This window comes from Ursus maritimus, unplaced genomic scaffold, assembly GCF_017311325.1.
Source record: "Ursus maritimus isolate PB19 unplaced genomic scaffold, ASM1731132v1 scaffold_5, whole genome shotgun sequence".
Lineage (NCBI taxonomy): Eukaryota > Metazoa > Chordata > Mammalia > Carnivora > Ursidae > Ursus > Ursus maritimus.
In genome coordinates, this window is record NW_024426663.1 from 8994636 (window position 1) to 9015267 (window position 20632).

At 38.1% G+C, this 20632-nt stretch overlaps 1 protein-coding gene across 22 annotated transcripts in view; it reads right to left on the reverse strand.

Annotated features, from left to right (window-relative positions):
• PAM (peptidylglycine alpha-amidating monooxygenase) overlaps window positions 1-16491 on the reverse strand; it is a 149443-nt gene extending 132952 nt beyond the window's left edge. For all 22 annotated transcript variants that reach the window (XM_040622035.1, XM_040622034.1, XM_040622033.1 and 19 more), the window contains exons 1-2: window positions 16361-16491; window positions 15294-15414 (exon numbers count right to left, since the gene is read on the reverse strand). In XM_040622035.1, the coding sequence (XP_040477969.1) occupies window positions 15294-15414; window positions 16361-16449 (210 nt within the window). In that variant the 5' untranslated portion in view covers window positions 16450-16491. The remainder of the gene's footprint in view (window positions 1-15293; window positions 15415-16360) is intronic.
• Window positions 16492-20632: the final 4141 nt, after the last annotated feature.

Sequence of the window (20632 nt, forward strand, 5' to 3'; positions counted from 1 at the left end):
ACACTCCAGAGATTTACAAAGTAGCAAGCTGTTACCACTTAAAGACACAGGAGGCAAGAAGAGGACTAGTTGTCAAAATCAGAAACTGCTTTAGCCATAAGAGATAATAAGAGCTATGGCAGAGGGAGAGAAACGCTGTCACTGTCATCCCACAGCCCAACAGAGAAAGAGCCAAAGAAATAAATTCCCTGACCTCACCTTCCTGCTTTCCAGTTTTCTGTCAGTTCCTCCCACCGACTAGAGCCAACTGGAAGGCAAAGAGCAAGGGAGTCTAGGGACGGCTCCCATAAAGGCCAGCCTCCTGCAGAGCAGAGTAGGCTGGAGAAGAGTGGAGAGCGCAATGGTGAATATCCAACATGTAGAATAAATGCCTCCTTTCATAATCCTGGTTTGGCATTTCTTAATATTAAACAAATGATTAAATAGAAGCTACAAAAACAGAGGAACTGACCTAGACTTCTCTCAGCATCTGAGAGACCCTGAATAGAGACGCTTGAGTCGCAGTGTACAAAGGGAAGAAACCAGATAAAGTAAAGGAAGAGGAAGACCCTGTAAGCTGTAAAATTAGTTTGACCAAAACCCCGAGATGGGACTAAGTGTGGTAGAAGCAGAGACAGTGGGGTGACTGGATGAACAGGCACACAGGTGACATTTGAGGAAGTTCTGAGAAAGGAAGTAGGATGAAGTGAATGAAGTCAGGTAATGAAAATGAAAGGGCCTGGGAGACCAGGCGAATTTCGATTTGATCTGTTTAGATGTGATGTTAGTTACGGCAAGTGAGTGAGGTGTGGGGCATTAAATCATGAGTGTGGTCCTTTAGAAAGAACACGTTGATGGAACTGAGAATAAGCAATGAGGATCCAACGGGAAGGGGAAGGCCGTGCAGTCTGGAAACAAACCAGAAGTCCGTAACAGAAGAGTGGCAGTGATATCTGTCCATTCACCCAGCCATACATCCCATATATCCATCTATCCCACAAATATATATTGAGTCTACTATGGCCAGACAATGGTAAGCATAACAGACATGTTTCCTGCCCTCACACAGTCCAGAGTCTGGTGATGAAACAGAGACATGAGGAGAGTAACGACACAAACAAGTGTAAAATTGAAGCTGTGAAGCATCTCCTAAAAAAGGCGTGGGGAGCTCTGAGAGCTATGACAGTCTCGTAAAGGTGGCGTGGGGCGTGGGAGGGATGAAGGTATGGGAGGTGGTCAGGAAAAGCTCTCTGAAAGAATGATGATCAGATTGAGATACGGAGGCTGCAAGCTGGGAAGGCATTGCCCAAGGCAAACGGAGGGAGAAGCAAGTATGGCAGGAACACAGCAAAGGCAAAGACTGGACAGGGAACGCAGGAAGCACAGGGAATGAAAGAAACCAGTATCACTGCCACAGAGAGGAAAAGGGACAAATCTGAAAGACATTTCAAAGGAAGAAATGAAAAGAACCGTAGACAACTAGAATTTAGACATTAAGAAGGTAAAACAGTCTAATGCTGTTACAACCATTTTAACCAAGGACAGGAGATGTTTAACTGGCTCATCAGTCTATATTTGCTAATGTGCTCTGCGCCTTGACCAAAGAACACAACGAATAAATGTCTCTTCTCAACAAATATTTATCAGGCACTCTGCAAGGCACTGGGAATGGAGCCTTAACTAGACAGACAATCTTTATTACATCATATGAGTCATCAGCCAACCTGCTTTCCCACATGTACCCAAGAGCAGAAGAAAGAGCTGGGCACAGATTCAAGGAAGATTCATTAATCAACAAATATGCACTGAGTACCTTTTATGGGTAAGACACAATACAAAACACTGAAAAAATATCTAGTCTGCAAGACAGGTACAAGCTGGCTTCTTTTAAATATAGATGGTGATGTCTGTCCGTTCAGCATGAGCATAAAGTGACAAAAATATGCACAATGATAAGATGCAGTCACTGGTTTCAGAGACCCTTTAGTGGGAGAGATTTAAAACGTAAGAATGAATCACGTAAGTGACAATGCAATAGGTCTATAAGAGTGATAGAAAGTATGATGGCACTCACATCACATCAGTTTGAGGGAAGGAAGTAGGTTCATGGGGAAAGGAACTTGTACTCTGTAACTTAACAGGGTATGATTTCAAGAGGTGAAGATGCAGGGCAAAGACATTCTAACAGGCAGAAGGAATAACATCAGTTAGAGGGCATCTACTGGTAGAATGACAAACAGGCTCAGTGCGGTAGAAAATGGGAAAGTCAGGAGGGGGAAATGCAGGGAACAAGAATTAAAGTGGCACAGATGGGGACCACAGGGCAGAGAATTTAAGAACCAGAATATGGACTAGGAAACACATTTGTTTAGAATGAGGAGTTGCTGAAGATTTTTGAGTAAGAGAACAGCATTATCAGAGAGGATTGTTAAGAAGATTATATGGACTGGGCGCCTGGATGGCTCAGTGGGTTAAGCATCTGCCAGCTCAGGTCAGGATCCCAGGGTCTAGGATGGAGTCCTGCGTCGGGCTCCCGGCTCAGCGAGGAGCCTGCTTCTCCCTCTCCCTCTCCCGCTCCCACTGCTTGTGTTCTCTCTCTCTCTCTATCTCCCTCTCACTCTGTCAAATATATAAAGAAAATCTTTTAAAAAAATTACATGGACTGAAAAACATCATAACATACTGGTTAAAAGCACAGGACCTGGAGCCAGCCTGCCTGAGTCAAGCGTCCAGACTCCCTCACGGCTACGACTTGCCATCAAAAGGAACAAACTACGGATAAACAACAATGTCACAGATGAATCTCAAATGTGTCATGCTAGTGAAAGAAGCCATTCACCAAAGACTACATACTGTTGTGATTACATTTCTATGTAAATCTAGAAAAGGCCAAATTTAGTGACAGAGAGATCCGAAGCTGCCAGAGGCTGGGGATGGGGAAGGAATGGGAAGGAGCACAAAGTGGCACAAGGGAACGTCTTGGGGTGATGAAAATGTTCTTGACTATGACCTAGGGGCAATTACACAACTGCATATGTTTTTCAGCATTCATTGAATTGTACACTTTAAATCGGTGAATTTTTATTAAGTAAATTATATCTCAAATAAGCTAATAAAGATAAAATCATGCAAGTGTAAAAAGTTAGGTTACAGTTGAAACAGAAATACTGAGCTGAAGAATATTTCCTACCTATTAAGAGCATGGCAGTAGGGGACCCACAAGCAGAGGACGTTTGATCGATATGGAGGCATAAGAAATGTGGCAGTCACCGGGATGTGCGTGCGTGTGTGTTTGGGGTACTGGGGAAGAGCAGGGACTGTTCTTAGTACAAAGGTGACTTCCTTCTCTTGAAAAAAATTTATTTAACTAATCTTTATTGGACACTTGGCATTGTTTTAGGCCCAGGGGATACAAGAGTGAACAAGACAGACAAGTCTTTTCTCTCAAGGAACTTACTTTCTTGGCAGTATATCTCGCGAAAGGCAGAAGTGGGGATAATACTTCAATGAAAGGACAAGAAACATAGATTTGTTCCTTGAGTGATGACTACACAGATGGAATTCAGACTTCTGCCCCCAACCCATAGAAGTAATTTTGTAAAGAACGGCTAGCTATCAAGGCAATTTTATTCACTGCAATATATAATAGGTTAGGTATATTATAATGAGTGCTGTATACTGCTGTCACAATGGTTACAGAGGATTATTTTATAAAAGCCTGGGGGAGAAACGGTCTGGCAGACTGATATTCAGAAAGGAAAGACCTGGAAAAATCATTTCAATCTTGTTTACATTTCAAAATTACTTAAAAGATTTTCACATATGTCTGAATTAATTCTACTAATATATACATGATGACGTCTTTGGATTTCACTAGTAGATTTGAACACACCTCAAAGAAAAAAATCATTGTCGGTCTATGATTTCCTGAATCGACTACCACAATAAAGTGACAAGATCATTCTTTAATTAATGTTCTCCTTCGTAAGACTGCGTCACAGGTTGGCATATTTCTGTTCTCTATAAAGTTCTTAACTACAATAAATAGGTTCTGGAAGGTTTCCTTTTCTAAAAAGCAAGGAAACCACCTTGGATTCATGTATTTGTAAACGTCTTTGGGACAACTGACATTTTTGAGTCTTGGGGAACACATGTGGAGGAAGGAATGCGAGTGGAAATAAATGATACACTGTCTTCGATAAACTTGGAGTCTCTCACCAGCAGCAGACTTGAAAGCATTAAACGAGTGCTAGATTTGGCTTTTATTTGCTTCAGTGGTGCTCCAAATCTCTTTGGCTATTGTAGAAGGTTTTCAGGTCATCACAAACCAAAGTGAAAAGGGAATACTGTGGGCAGTAACTGTACGAAATACCTTGTTTATCTCAACAGACTCCTGCCATAATTGATTGAGGGACTAAAAGTCCCCTTACACCTAACAGCCATGGGCTTCTAGACCCAAGCTCACTGTGCTGATTAAATAAATGATAGGTGTAAGATAGAACAGTATATACCTCTGGCAGAGTCAAAGATTTCATATTGAGTAAGATAAATTTTTTTACCCTCAGCTCTGATCTATTTAGGGCAGGAACTTAATTTCCTCACCCTGAGCACAGTTTTCCTTTTTTTTTTTTTCCATTTTGTATTACGAAGTGGTTATGACAGCAAAAAAACAATAGAGACTATTTGTTAACTTCTAAACTTATTTGACCCCACTACAGTCACCTCTGTAATACCTCTGTAATACCAGACTACCAATCTCTCTTCCTGCTTACAGCTCCTGCGTCTGCCTTTGAAGTCTGAGGCAAGTGGATGAAACCACAACAGTAAAATATCTGTGAATACCGCCTTAGCATTTATGAAAAATACATTAAGGAGATAAAATTAATATTTTAATGTGTCCAAAATGGGGAAGCTAAATATTATAACTAAAAACATCAATTATAGAAAGTGAGGTAAACAGATAATTTGCATTCATGGCAAAATGCTCATCTGGTTGAAAGGAACGATTTAACCATAGTTCAGTACAGTCTACCGCATGCAATAATTCTGATTTCCACAAACAGTGAAAGCTGAACTATTTTAGTGGTATTTTCCAGCTCGTATTTAATTTTATGTCAGTTTTTGTTGAGAGTTTATGGTTTTGTTTTGGATTCTGTTTCCCAATTAAAACATGTAAAAATAATCAAGTAAGGCTTTTTCAGTTATAGATAAAAATTATTAAATAAGGGTGCTAAAGTGTTAACTGTGTGCACATCTGCGATCTCTGAAAGGAAATACTCCAATCTCTCAGAAACGTCATTTGCCCTTTGTAAATCGATGTTGCCATGGCAAATGTTTTCATTTAATAGCGGATTACTGAGGGTGGGAGTTCGACACAACGTACACCAGAAATGTGCTGGCTGTTTTTATATACCTTCCTCTTTAAAAATGCACTGAGCTTTGTTGGATGAGGTGACTTCTGCATGTGAAGACAAAGCTATTCCTTTAATGTGAACCTCAGATTTGTCCCTTTATATATGATTAAGTAGAATACATTATCTGTGAAAAGCAATCGGTGCCTGGAAAGAGTGTGTTCTGCACTTTTGCTTAAAGAATGCAACATTCACATGGAATGGTTCCAAACGCTCTTCTTGAATAGGGTTATTGAAATATTAATTCAGACTACATAAATCTGAAAATAAGTGAAACAAAGAGGATTTTTCTGGTGGCTAATAAGTGCAAAGAGAATCACTTTTCTTGCTCATGTGGAAAGATATGCATGGTTGCCTTCCACAAATATCTTCAGACCAACTAAAATAGAAGAATGCCCCCTATAAATATGGCTCTATTTGTTTTTAAACGTGTACCAATTTCCTAAATTCTTTAATTAATCAGGCTCTCTTAATAGCACTGTTGCAAAGCAGAGGAAAAGGAATTAAAAATTTATCAATTAGAGGCATTGTGTGGAAAACCCCTCTAGAGATTTCTAGAACATTAGGGTTTATATCAGAAAGGTAGATCTTTTGTTTTGTTTTCTTTTCTTTTTGTTGGTGATATTGCTTATTTATGTCTTTATTAATTTTTAACATTTACAAAACAGTAAGATATTTTAATGATAAAACAACTTTGATATATGCTAAAAAAAAATCTGCTGTCATCCTCCTTCATTGCTACTTCTGCAAAGGAACCTGTGTTTATAGCTTAATGTGCCTCCCTCTAACTTCCTCCATGCCTGTACAAAAATATGTAACCAGACACACACCTATATAGGGATTTTGTTATTATTTATTTTTATGAAGATGGGATCTCACTCTACATCTGACTATAATTTGCTTTTCTCACTTAACACACAAAAAAAATGACAATACTTCTAGGGCAACAAACGTAGCCCTATCTCAGTCCTTTACTTACTGCGTAATATTCTACAGAACGATATCCCCCAACGTTTGCCTGGTGGAGCACAGACTCTAGGACTAAAAGGTGCAAGGAGACCAGTTAGGAGAGCTACTGTAATAATTCAGGAAAGAGAGAACGGTGCCTGGGCCAGAGTGGGAAAGATGGGTGTGGTGAGAAAGGATTGGATTCTGGATATATTTGGAAGGGAGAACCAACAGGAGTTGCTGGCATACTGTCCATGGGGTGTAAGAAAGAGAAACCGAGAAAGACTCCAGTGTATTTGGCCTAGAGGAACCATATAACACAGGGACTGCTATTCACTGAGATGGAGAAGACTGAAATACAATATTCCAAACAAGAAAACTCCTGTATATGACCATTAAACTCATGAAAACGAAATAGGTAACTAAGGAACAAAGACCAAAGCGCTGTCCCCTTGCATCGGTATTTTTATTCTTCATGTTCTGTAAGTCAGAAGACACAGTTCATGAGATGTCAGAGGTTAAATCCATTTATTAGCCTAACTGGCATACGTGATGGTTTCCGATCAGGGATCAGGAAACTACAGCGCATGGGTGGCTGCTTGTTTTAGTAAATAAAACTTTTTTACTGGAACATAGCCAAGCCATTCATTTACAGATTGTCTAGGTCTGCTTTCTAACTATAGCAGTTACGACTGGGACCTTACGGCTGGCAAGCTGAAAATATTTACTATCTGACACTTTAAGAAATAATTTGCTAATCTCTGACTTAGATTTAGAGAGGGGATAAGTCAAAATTGTGTTCAGCAGAATGAAGCTGATTACAAGGTGTGTTTTAACAGCTAGGTGATCAGAAATGCCTTGTTAGAACTCAGATTAGTAACACTTCTTTCTGGATGGACATGAGATAATATAAGAAAAAAGTCATTCAAGGGTTTAGGATGGAACCAGTGATCTATATTTAGTTTGTATAACAAAAGGAAGTTTCTATTTTATAACATATGTGTAATAAAAAAATGTATATGTGTGTGTACACACACACACATATGCACACATAAATAATATATAGAGCAACATTTCCTGGAAAATACCTATAAACCATTAACAGGTTTGTAGCACAGAATTATGGAGTAAACATGGTCTCAGATTCAAATGAACCTGTATTAAATCCATGTTCTTCTATTTACTGGCTATTGGCTATCAAGAGGTTATTTAATCTCCCTGAGTTTCAATATCTCATATAAAAAATGGGAATATTAGTACCTTACACACGAAGTTTTTATAAGAATTAACAAGACAGTGCTTGTAAAGTGCCTAATACAATGCTATTACATAATGAGTACTCAATAAATATATTTTCTCCTTTAAAAAATTTATTAGAAAAAAACAAAACAAAAAGAACTCTACATCTTATTGTGAAAATAGGTGATCATAACGGAGTCTCTTGGACTGTAATTACTTTTTATTTTATTTATTTATTTGAATTCAATTAATTAACATACATATGGTGTATTATTACTTTCGGAGGTAGAGTTCAGTGATTCATCAGTTGCATATAATACCCAATGCTCATTCCATCAAGTGCCCTCCTTGATGCCCATCACCCAGTTACCTCATCCCTCCGTAGTTACTTTTTAAAATGTTTTCTTCAAGCATCGTATTAATATAAAAATATCAAAAAAAATCAAAAATAAAAGTCCCCTTTCTGTTTCTCATTTTCAATAAAGAAAGAAAAAAATGGTTGATGTGTATTTGCAGCTCTGAATCCAGATACGTGACATGTTTAGATTATTCTCATGGAAGAAAACACTGTTAATAGCTCAATCATATCTCCCCTAAGTGGACATTACATAGGTTTTAGTAAAATTAAAGAGGAAGTGTCATGATTTAAACTTAAACAATTAGCAATGAACTACATGTGACTTTAATTTGCAGTTTATGAGATCCATTTAATGTTTCTGTATTCCGTTTAATTCACATAGTTGAGCCTTGCGGATGAATCAAGGGGTGAGTTACACAAATACAGCCACGGAATGTGACATGTAGCATCTTAACGACACCAATCCCGAACTTTCAAAAATGCAAGTGGGAAAAACAATTTAATGTGAGGCGGCAAAGTAAACAAAACAAGGGTCTGGTGACCGTTCTTCCTAATAATCACTGAATGCCCTTTGCTATTAGCTTCTCCTTTGGTAAAATGGACAATATTATTTCCTTGGTTTGGGGAAGGGGAAGGGTATAGCATTTTAATCTATTTTGTTGTTCTTCCTCTAAAGCTTGGAATTTTATATACATTGCCTAAGTCTTTCAGAATAAAAAGCAAATACTAGTCTAGAATGAGGATATTTTTCAATTTTCCTCCTTCGATAGCAAGAACACCATCTCCCTTTTTTTTTTTTTTTTGAAGGGAGAAAAAACTAAAAAACTAAGAACTAAGAAACACTAAAAGCCATGACTCACATTCATTTTAAGACAATGACTTATTGCAATCAACCTTTACCCCGATCTATTTTTTCTAGCAACAGAAATGCATCGGTACAGAACCAGCTTCTGGAGCCACACCTCTTGTCATTCACACTCACGGTCTCACAGGTCTTAACATTTTCTAGGCAGCAACTCTCAACAAATGGACTTGCATCAAAAAGCAAACCCATTTGCCATGTTTGTCCCATTGACTGAATTAGAAGAGGATGACGATGGAGGACTAGAGAAGGTAGGAAAGGACAGGGCCACTGACCACATCCGGGTAGCAGGCGAACCAGTGGGGGTTCCAGGTACACAAACACTCGAGTCGGGTAGGAATCTACTCTGGGCATTTCCCAGTCATCACCCAGCTGCCTTGGGAAGAGCTTGAATCCATTCTCCCCAGCAAGTATAAAAGCCAACCTACTGGTGCGCAGAAGGCTACTGGTGCCTACAGATTAATTTTCTCCCCTCATACAATAGGGTTTAATCTGAAAGTCAAACTAATCTTGCAGTGGGATACGGGGTATCTCCCTTTCTTTTACTCTTATGCTCAAAAAAACCTCAGAATTTTTATTTTTTAAAAATGCAAACATTATTACATACTAATAACTATAAGCAAATCACAACCCCCGAAGAACTGAAAACCATTCCAGTAAAGCCCCATTTGCAGAGGAGGTGTCCTTGATAATTCTGTCCTGAATTTTAAGCAACGGTTGGGACTCCTTTTTATTTTCCCCCATGATGATTAAATTAAAAATATATAGATTTAACATATTATAATATCCCCCAAATTAGCCATAAGCCAAAGTTTGTACAACTAACTGACTACATGAAAAAATCTAATTTAATCAGCATTTTGAACTTAAGAAAATTAAGGCACCACAATGACTCCACATTACCTTGTATACTACTTCTGATAAACAGATATCCTAAGCAAATGCTGCTTATGAGTGAAGTTATGATAGCAGCTTGATATTTTAAACAGGTGCAGTAAGAAAAGCGTGTGAAAGCTGGGTTCTTCTTACATGTTTATATGCATAGTGAAAGCAAAGGGAATCTCTTCCTTTTTATGTCAGAGAATGAAAACTAAAATATATTAGTAAACATTTCCTAATGGTTGTTCATTTTTTGAGAAAAAAGCAAAGAGAAACACTGTGGGAAGTTTTTGAGAAAATGTCATAGGAGTACTTTGTTCATTCTGGTTATATTTCAATGCTACATTCTTTCAGGGTTATTGTAAAATAAGTGATAACTTAAGACTCTAATTTAAGGTTTTCAACTTGCTGTTCAGAGACATCTGATGTGATCTTTAAACTCAGAATTGTTCCCTTTCCTGGTGTTCCTAGTGATAGACATTTGTGTTCAGGAACACAGGGGAAGGCAGCTTTCTGATTTCAAAGGATAACCTGTGACTCTTCAAAAGACAACTATAGAATGAGACAAGAATCTGCAAGAGGTTCAAAAAGGAAAATGTGCATTCCTTTATAGCTCTCAAAATGCTCCCAAAATAAGGGAGGAAAGTGACCACATTAATAACAGCCTAACATACCCTCATGGAAAGACATTCGATTATTACATGATTTCAAGTTACTAGGGTCAAAGAAATACTTGATTCTATAAAATTATATCTTTTACAAATCAGTTTACATTAGAAAGTCCTTAAACCAAGACTGCAGAGGACCTAAGGGACACAAATAACTAAAATGCTATATAAACCTAGAATTTGAAAAGACTTACATTAGGTAAGAGTGATTTTTTTTTTTTTAAATAAGGCCAATGTACAAAGTTCCCACCAAAGTGAAGAAATCCAGGCTAATTTCAAACTAATACTAAAAAAAAAAATTAAGGCTTCATTCTGATGAAACGGCTTTTGATACTTTCTTTCCTAAGCGGTATGAAAAATATACAATAACTTTGAGAAAAACATATCCATTCTCAATGTTCCTTCATTTTCTGATCATGAGGGCCCATTTTTAATAGAAATTACTGAGGAATGAGCACAAGGCAAGACTGATTTACCTGCTTACTTTCTCCAGGTTTCTCTTACCCGGGTTCATACTTTCTATTTTTCTTCATTTGGCTAACTTTCCTCTCTTTCAAAATTATTACGATGTATTACCATCACCAGGACATTATTTCTGAAATCATAAAGGCTGGCAATTTCTTTCTCATCTTAAGACTCATTCACATTTCCTTCAACACACCAAATAACAATAATGATACAAGTTCACATTGCAGGGCAACTGAACGTGCCGCGGGGATAACCTTGCTCAGCCCTCAAAACAGTCCCGGGTAGGTACAATTTTTATTCTGTCCACAGATGAAGGCACAGGCCTAGCTGGTTAAAAACCATAAATGAGTTGACAATGCAAGAGCTACAATGAGAAGGCTCTCAACCTGGCCCTGAAGCCCATATGACCCACTAGATCCGGCTTAGACTTAAACGATAGACTTTATGTACGATCATTATAATTATGCCTCATTTATTTTATTTTGAAATCAAATGTCCATGGGATAGTTAACACACCAAATTGATGACAGCACCTAACTATGAGCAGGAACTGGCAGTTTATCAAATTGCTTTGTTTGTTGATATGAACTGGTGACAGCAAAAGCCCACAGGGTTTTTGGTGAAAAAGGGAATCAAACGAAGAAGAAAAAGTGCTAAGAGAAGAGCCTCAGGACACCATCACTCCACGGCTTGGCTGGATTTGAAGCCTGTGCCACCGGACACCAGATTTTGCTTACTTTACCTCTACTCTAGGTTACTTAGCCGCTTCCTCTTCTCCCTATCCTCCCAAAGCCTGAGAAAACACTGATTAAGGAGAAATTTGTTAAAGAGGACAGAAATTATTTTTTTTTTAATTTCAAGTCACAGAAGAGAGCGAGCTTACTTTGAATATAAAATTGATATTGCAATAGATAATTATGCAGAGCTGGTTTAATGAGAGCAATTTTTAAAGGCCGCTCTGTAGTCTATGGTACAGCAGAATGGACTGCAACTCGGAGGCCTGACGTGACAGGATATTCTTTGGTAAGACACTAATTTACACCTGTATTCCACCAGCAAAAGTAGTTGCTTGTACTGTGTCTGTATTATAACTAAGTTCTCCCCACCTCTGTCCCACCTGTTTCTCTATTCAGGCCTATCCAACAATCTCAAGTTTCCCAAGGAAAGGACTTAGAGCAGATTCACTAATGTATCTTGTGATTGCCAAAACTTAAGAGGTGTGTCATAAAAAAAAAATCTGTTGAGTGAATATATCCCTTTAACCAAGATGGTCTGCCTCAATTATCAACTCCGTTCCTTCTTTCCTTAAATTTTGTTGCTCTTCTGGGTACCTGGGTGGCTCAGTCGGTCAAGCGTCTGCCTTCGGCTCTGGTCATGATCTCAGGGTCCTGGGATCGAGCCCCACATTGGGCTCCCTGCTCCGTGGGTGGCCTGCTTCTCCCTCTCCCTCTACTGTTCCCCCTGCTTATGCTCTCTCTCAGATAAATAAATAAAGGTCTTTAAAATAAATAATAAATAAATAAATAGATTTTGTTGCTCTTCTTCTTGATCTGCTATTAATTCCTCAATGCCTTTCCTTGCTTTTATGTTTCCTCACTCCTGATTTTCTTATAAGATTTTTTTAAATTAATCTTTTATTTATTTATTTATTTATTTATTTTTAAAGACCCATGCATTCATGTGAGTGGGGAGAGGGGCAGAGGAAGAAGGGAAAACCGACTCCCTGCTTAGCCGGGAACCCCACGTGAGGCTCCATCTCAGGACCATGAGATCATGACCTGAGACGAAACCAAGAGCTGGACGCTCAACTGACTGAGCCACCCAGTGCCCCTTTGTAAGATTTTTTAAATGTCTTGTTCTTCAGATTATGGTTATTTTTTCTTTTGGCCTTTATTTTTGTCCTTGATCATTTTATTCTCTTAGATTTGGGGGGAGGGAGGGTTGGAGGAGAACCAACTCTTTTTATTCCCGTCTATCTTTTATTTCTTTCCTCTAATATGTTTCATTTTTGTTTTCTAACCTTGTAATCTCTGTTCCTCTTAAGGATCTGTGTTAAATTTAGTTTCATCTGCATTTTGTGAAAAGAATACTTTCTTCATCAAAAGTCCTCACACTACCACAGCTCTGCGTCTTCCTCACCAAGAACACCAAGTTCAGGAGGGCAGTGGGTTTCCGTGTCCATCTCTTCCTGGTTATACTCAGTAAGGAGAATGACTATCATTTCTCATGAAGGTTTACAAGGTATAGGTTGGCCAGATCAAGTTAGTAAATACTCGTGGCACTGACGTGATGGGGGAAAGTGGAAGAAACATTCAACAGCCAGTTCTGAGCTGACGAGGCAGAACAACTGAATCACTTACCCAGTTAGATAGTTTCAGTCACAAGTCAGAGAAAACCCAACTCAACCTGGTTGAAACAAAAAGCCCAACATAACTGAAAACTCCGTAAGGAGCAAGGTCACCCAGAACATCAGTTCTCTCAGTGTCTCTGCACTGCCTTCTCTGGTATTAGTTTTATCGTAAGCATGGCTGCCCTTATGCACCTAGCACACCCGGGGACTACGTGCCTTGTGCTCACAAGCAACAGAAAAACACATTCCCAGCAAAAGTCCTAAGATTTAATTGAACTGGTCTAGGTCACACCCCTTCTTCTGAACCAATTAGTGTGGAAGGGGAGGTGGAGGGCAGTGATTTGATAATTCTCATCCATGTGCTCCACTTCTAGGTCCTGGCTAGAAAGCTCCCGGAAACCACATGGTTTAAAGAGAAGGAGCCATGAGGACCTGTCTGCTGGGAAGGCGGCCAGCGAGTGCCCACTGCATGAGGCAAAGCTGCATGCAGACGGAGGAAAAGAACAAGCGGTAACTTCATATACGGTCTTTTTGCCATGGAGTTATTTTGATAATTATAAAATTATGAAAAAGAGTACACACATTTTACTTTATGAGAATTGAGCTACTCTCCATTTTTTTAATAATCAATTCCTCTAGGAACTCTTTCTGAGAATATCGATGCCAACACAGTTACCTATTATTACTACTACTGTTAAATACGACTGTAAAATAACAACAAGAAAAAATAACAGACTAATAATGAACCTTGACAAATGACTATTTGAGAAAATATTAATATTCCTGTGGGAAAAGAGTGCATAAGGATCAGCTAGCGGATTTTTTAAAAAAAAGTAATATAAAGTCAGTTTTAATATAAAGCAAATACAGGTGAAAAAATCAATTTTAAGAAGTGAGAAGAGATGAGAAGAAGCACACTTCACAAGTGAGCAACTGTCACTGGCCTCTCGTGTTCCCAATCTCATTACACCTCTTCCGACTAAATACTAAATCAAAAGCTTATGGAATTAAAGGCCAGGACACTAACAACTGAATGTACAGAAAAGTCATCTGCCTGGTCATTTGTGAATGGGCAGGGGATGGGGTGCGGGTCATTTTGACAATAGTAAAGTAGTCATTTACAGATAGCGCGATCATATATAGGTTTTCAAATAAATGAATGTCAATCTTAGTCCCCCTCAAAAAGGACCGTGTGTATTTTCTTAGAGCGTCTGAATGTCAATTTCAAAGGAATTGTCCCCAATAAGTAGAATACTTTTATTGTTCTTAATACTTGAAAAAAAAGAAAAAAGAAAATAGAATGTTATCTGCAACAATGAGTCATCAGCCACTGCAGCTCCACAACACCCTGGTCTTCCCCTGTCTCTGCAGCCCTTCAAAAGGAGAAGACTACCTTTTAATGACACACATAAATCCCGGCAGTGCCTGGTGCAAAGCGTAATTAATTCTGGCCTTTTTATGCTTAATGAAACACCTTGCACACATGACAGCAGTGAGTTTGAGCTTCTTCTACGATAGGGAAAGCCCTGGCAACAACCTAGTTCTACTCAAAATGCTCTGTAGGTCACATTCGTATGAGCTCTGCCATTATTTCTTCAAAATACATCTCTTATAACAAGCAAATCACACCAAAGAAAACTCACAATCAACCACCTGTGTGAACAGTTTTCTTAAGTTTTAAAAGTGTGCAATGTTTTGCAAATTCTTGGCAGTAAACACATGCTTTTATTTCTCAATTTGTGGCTGCGATAGAAGGGTATTTAAATAAAGTAATTTCTCAGATGCAGCTGTTCAATATCATTTCCCTTTATTAGAATAATTTTTCATATTTTAATACATACTTACATGCTGCATTACAGAGGCTATTAGTCCATTGAGAATTTCAAAACATAAATTTCCAAGGTTCCATTTCAAAACACAAATAACAATATGAGCAAATTTTTTAGAAAGAAATTTAACTGAAAGATTTACTTCTCTTTATAATACTCAATTATTCTGGCCCTACCTAAGGAGTCCTGAAAGCAAATGCCCACTTTCAAAGAAAGTTACTACTGCTGTAAATGCAGTTTTCTTGCTTCAATTATAGATAGTATACAGAACAAGGAATAACAAAATATAGAACTCCTCTCACCTGTTTAGGTGTAACTCCAGGCATGTGAATATCCAATGCAAAATCTGATGAATCAATAGGAATTACTGGTCTGGTGGTACCAAGACATTCATTGGAAAATGATCTGGTACTTTCTTTAAACCTTAAAAAAGAAGAACATTTCAATATTCTTGAACATAATGGAATCTTAATTCAATATGAGACAGAAAAAAAAAAGGAATTCTAAGACTTCAAGATGACAGATTATCGACTTAAATCCAAAACAACTCTAAAAGATATAATGACTATATAATGTTCTAAAACATCAGAATTGCATTTTATAGTCTAGGAGCAACATATGACCAACTTGGAAACAAAATATCATCAAAGCAAGCAAGCAGGCTACATTTAAAACTCGATTCAATAAAAGCTTCTCAAAATATATACTTTTTCTAGTGAAAATACAATATTAATAAATTAGAAATTAACATTGGCACATCAGTTTTCTGATGGCATAAACATTAACTATAACCCAGTAAAATTTTTGTGACTATTTTGTGAGTGTCCAGTATCCCTAGCCAGAAACAAAACACCAACAATAATATTGCTAGTAGACAGCTGTACGAGGGGGGAAAGACTGCTATGTGAATTACAAATGTACAAGTGCATGAATATTTAATATGGTAATTATGAGGAGTGTGTACACAGCTCGGTGTTTTCTCCTGAGCTATTACAGTCCATGATCTGCTTCTCCCCACCGCTTATCTATCTTGGTATTTTATTCCTTGAGCTGTTTTAAACAAGAAGGCATTCAAGTCTAAACGACTCTACTATATATCTCCCCAAGAGGGAGTGATTAGTATTGGAAATCACAACTTCTAATTGGAGTTTTGAAAGCCAATGCAGCTTGGCTACAATACAGTGGGCTTTTTCTGTAAGGAGGACTTCACAACAAGTTACTGTGCTAAAATCCCAAGTCGTTTCAGCAAAGTAAATCAACCTTGCATATTTCTGCAACTCTCTGGTTCGTAAAAGTGATTACATTTTCAACAGCATGCACAGGAGCCATCCAAACAACATTCCGCCTGCTTTAAAAAACAAACACCCACCTCTTAAAGACAGAAAGTGGGCTTCTGAAACCCAAACAGCTGCTTGGAAAAACAAGGAGGAGAACTAGCAGGCTCGGAACGCCAGCCATGTCCTCGCCGCTGCGGCCCCGCCGGGAGAGCACCCGGCAGCGCAGAGCTGGGCTGGGGCCGGCGGTCGGGCAGCGGCGCCGCCAGCAGCCGCTACTTCATGGCCCGGGCGCGGCGGGCGTCCTGCGGCGGCCACACAACCATCTGCCTGCGAGAGCCGCGAGCTGGACGCGGCGAGGTGTCTGGATCACCAGCCGCAGGCAGAAACCCGTGCGAAGGCGGTACTTTTGTCCAGTCCGCAAGCGGAAGCTTTCCACCCTCCAGAGCTCCTTTCTGCCCTGGCGCTGGGACTAGACGCGCGAGGTCCTTATCATTCAGGAATGACAGGGACTGTGAGGGCTATCACACAACCCCGCGTCAGTCATCATTCAGAACCTGCAAAAATAGAAGCAGATAATGGATGACTAACACATTACAGCATTTGTCCTCAGCAAATCCCAGCTGAGATTCTTTAATACATTAGTAGTTTTCACAAGCTTGAGCCCAAGCCTGGGGAAAATGCTGGTCCGTTGATCTCCCTCCCCCATGACCAGCCCCCAAGATCTCACAGACCCTCATAGCCCCTGTTCTGCCTTTTGCTCTTTCTTTCTCCATCACACCCACTCTCACCTTTTCCTTTCCTAATTCTTCCCTCCTTTTCCCTTTCATCCACCCCACTCTCTGGATTTCTTCTCCTTACTTCCTGTATCACTCCCTTCGGTCATCAAAAATGCACTCAATTCCTCTGCCGAATGTAAACAAAGTTATTCACACAAATGACAAAGGTACAAGAAAAGGGAGAAAAGAAAAAAAAAAAACTAAAGAGAGGCAGAGACAAAGGACTTGGCTACAACAGTATTCAAATAGAAAAAGACTTTGAGAACAAAGGCATGTTTATATGCATGCATCAACAGTGCTAGAGATTTAAGGAGAAAGATACCCCTGTCAAGAATGATCACTGAGGAAGTAATCTCTGAAGTTCTCAAGACGATTTTAAAGCAAATAAAAAATCTACAGCTAACACGATATATGAAATATAAATGCCTATTTAAAAATCCTGTATCAGATACACAAAGTAATAATTTCTTACTTATGAGACATCCCTCCCAAAAGATATTCTTTCCTGAATAAAGTTTGGAAATTTACAAGACAATGCAATTAGAAACAGTAGGGAGAATCTCTGCTGGCCCCCAAATAAATTTTATCTATAAAGGGTATGATCAAGAACTCAATACTCATGTATATGAGAAGCCATGCAGAACTCAAGATTTTAGAAAGAAGACTCAACTAGGCTAAATTTTGAAATATGCTTGTTTTGACTTTACTATTTTTCTGAACATACTTCAGACTGTGCATCAAGTTTGTAACATTTAGTTAGAAGATCCTATTTTAAGATGTATCATTCACAATAGAAAAATAGTTCTGAAGCAAAACATGTCTCAAAGTTTTACTTTAATCACTAATTACAAGCATGGTTTGGGGAATCTCAAATAAATCCATTAACCAGCTGAATAAAAGTAAAAACCAAAAATCAGCAAGAGAAGGGTGTCACAATAATACACTAGCCTCTAAATTATCTTTCGGAACTCACCAGATATTGAAGCTAATCTAAGAAAAACCCCGAAAAGCAACAACAACAAAAAAAGCAAAGAAGCAAAAACAAACTAACAGAAAACAAAACAAAAAAGTATGAACTAACCTTAAATTAAATCAGAAAACTTCATGGTCAGTACTTTCTAGAAGAAACACGTCTTACACCAAATACAAATAAAACATGACGGAATATCCAATCAATCTAAGGGTGCTTAGGGCTCACCAGCACCCAAAGACCACAATTAATTTACATAAGCAATGGCATTTTTAAAAGACGGATGATATTTGTTTGAACTTTCTCTTTGGCTTGCTGTTTGAGCTTCCAGCAACAAAAACCTGCAGCTTTGTCTGAATCCTGTGGGTAAAGGAAAGAAGTTCTCTGGAAGAGAAACAATTGGCCTGAAAGCTATACTATTGCTTTTGCAACAAAATATAATCCTGTCTAATGACAATATGTCACATACTCTGAAGTTCTCTTTTTTTTTTAAATATGTGTGAAGAAGGATTATATTTTTTATTTCATGCAGAACAGGATTCAAGGACAGTCTTTCTTCCAGTTGACAGGGAGATACGGTATTATACAAACACTTGAAACAAATTTAGTATTAAAATTCTCTAACAGGAACACATCCTTAAGCACTAGCCTTTGAAAAAATATTCCACTTATCTCTGATTGATTTTATTACCTTTGATGTCCCTAAAACACCCACTAAAAGAAAGGGAACTGAAGTTGTGGGTTAGAAGCAAAGTTGATATTTACAGCCATGAACTGAACAAAAGGTCCTACAGAAATGAAAGCTAATTATGCTTCTTGGTTCTTCATGCCTTGTAAACTAAAGACAAAGTACAAATCACCATATAAAAAAATAATGGTTAACCAGGTTATGTCATTTGTTATTTTATAATTCTTGATAATTGTGGAATATATAATATTCAAATCTTAGTAGTCTTTATTCAGGATTTTAAAAACTAAAAACACATTCCCTTGAGATAATCCATTCCCTCATCCAAAAAACTAATTCATAATTTCATATTCTGTTCAAAATATTGTTGGGTTTTATAAAATGAATAAAACCGAAAGAGAATACAGTCTATTAAGGGAGATGAGGACCTAACACCACTAATATAAGGTATGTTTAGAAGTAGTATTCCTGTACTATACTATTGTACTATAAAAAGAATTCAGGGAATTTTGAGGAAGAAAAGATCATTTTAACCTTCAAGAGGACAGTAAGGAAAGGAGAAAGGTAAAGCAGTTGTCAGTGGAAGTGGTTGCTTGGAGGGTTGGGTTTCCACAGTGGGAGATGGACGGTGCATATTCCAGATTAAGGGAAGGGCAGGGGCACAGGAGTCCAAGTAGTAGGCAGATGCAGATTCACTATTTTATTTGTAATACGAAGCAAATATTCTGTTTCCACGTCCATAAATTCTTAGCAAGAATGATGTATAGTTTATACTGGTACACATCTTAATTTCCAGAACAGTGATATTATGTAGTAAGTACAGCTTAGTACAGAGGACCATAAAACTAACTTAGCTTTTATGAAGTAAGCATTCCATTCCTTTAGATTTTCATTGGGGGGGGGGGAAGGTAGTTGAAATTTGTAATTGATCAAAGAATCAAATAAATATATTGGCCATTCATTCATTAATTCATTTATTCAACAAGAGAGAACCAAGACAGCATAGTGGCTGAGAGTTTGTAAACCAAAGCAAAACTGCCCAGACTCCTGGCTCCATCACTGAACAGCCTTGTGAAACTGGGCAAGTACCTAGCCTCCCTTTGCCTCAATTTCCTCAAAAGTAAAATGAAAAATCCTACTACCTAGCTCATAGGGCTGTTACAAGAAGTACATGAATTCATAGCCTTAGAACAGTGCCAGACACATAATATATGTTCGCTATTACTGTTCTTGCAACAAGCATTTATTGAGTGCCTAAGAGTATATTAATGCTGGGGATGGTGATAATCAAGACAGATAAAGTTCTCAGTCTTACCGAGATTGCCTTCTAGTGGGGGAGAAAACCAATGAAAATAACTCCCAAATTATAAATTTCATTTTCTTTTAAGGAGATTTTACGTGGTTTCCTACAATGACTTATGATTAAACTGATGAAAGGATGCATATCCATTCACACAGCAATTCAACTCTAGGGATTTATTCTTAGGCAAAATTGAACAAAGGCACAAACATGTTTAGAATGATATTTACTGGCACTGTATATAATAACAAAGAACTGTTTATTTATAATAGCAAAGAACTAGAATCAATTTAAATGCTCATCAATGGGAGACTGGCAAAAAAATTTTTTTGGATATAAAAACTTGAATACTATGCATCCTTTTTAAAAAGGACAAGATGGGTCTATTTTTATAGGCAAGGTCATATTCTAGGACATATTTTTTTTCTTCTTGCATAATGAAAAAATGTTTAAACAATCTCAAACTTATAGAAATGTTGGAAGTAGAGTTACAGAGAATTTTTTTTCTTTAACCATTTGAGAGTAAATTGCTGACGTGGTCCCTCATCACCCCTGAATACTTGAGTCTGCATTTCCTAAAGCACATTCTACCACATGATCACAATCCAGCCATTGAAATAAACATACTCG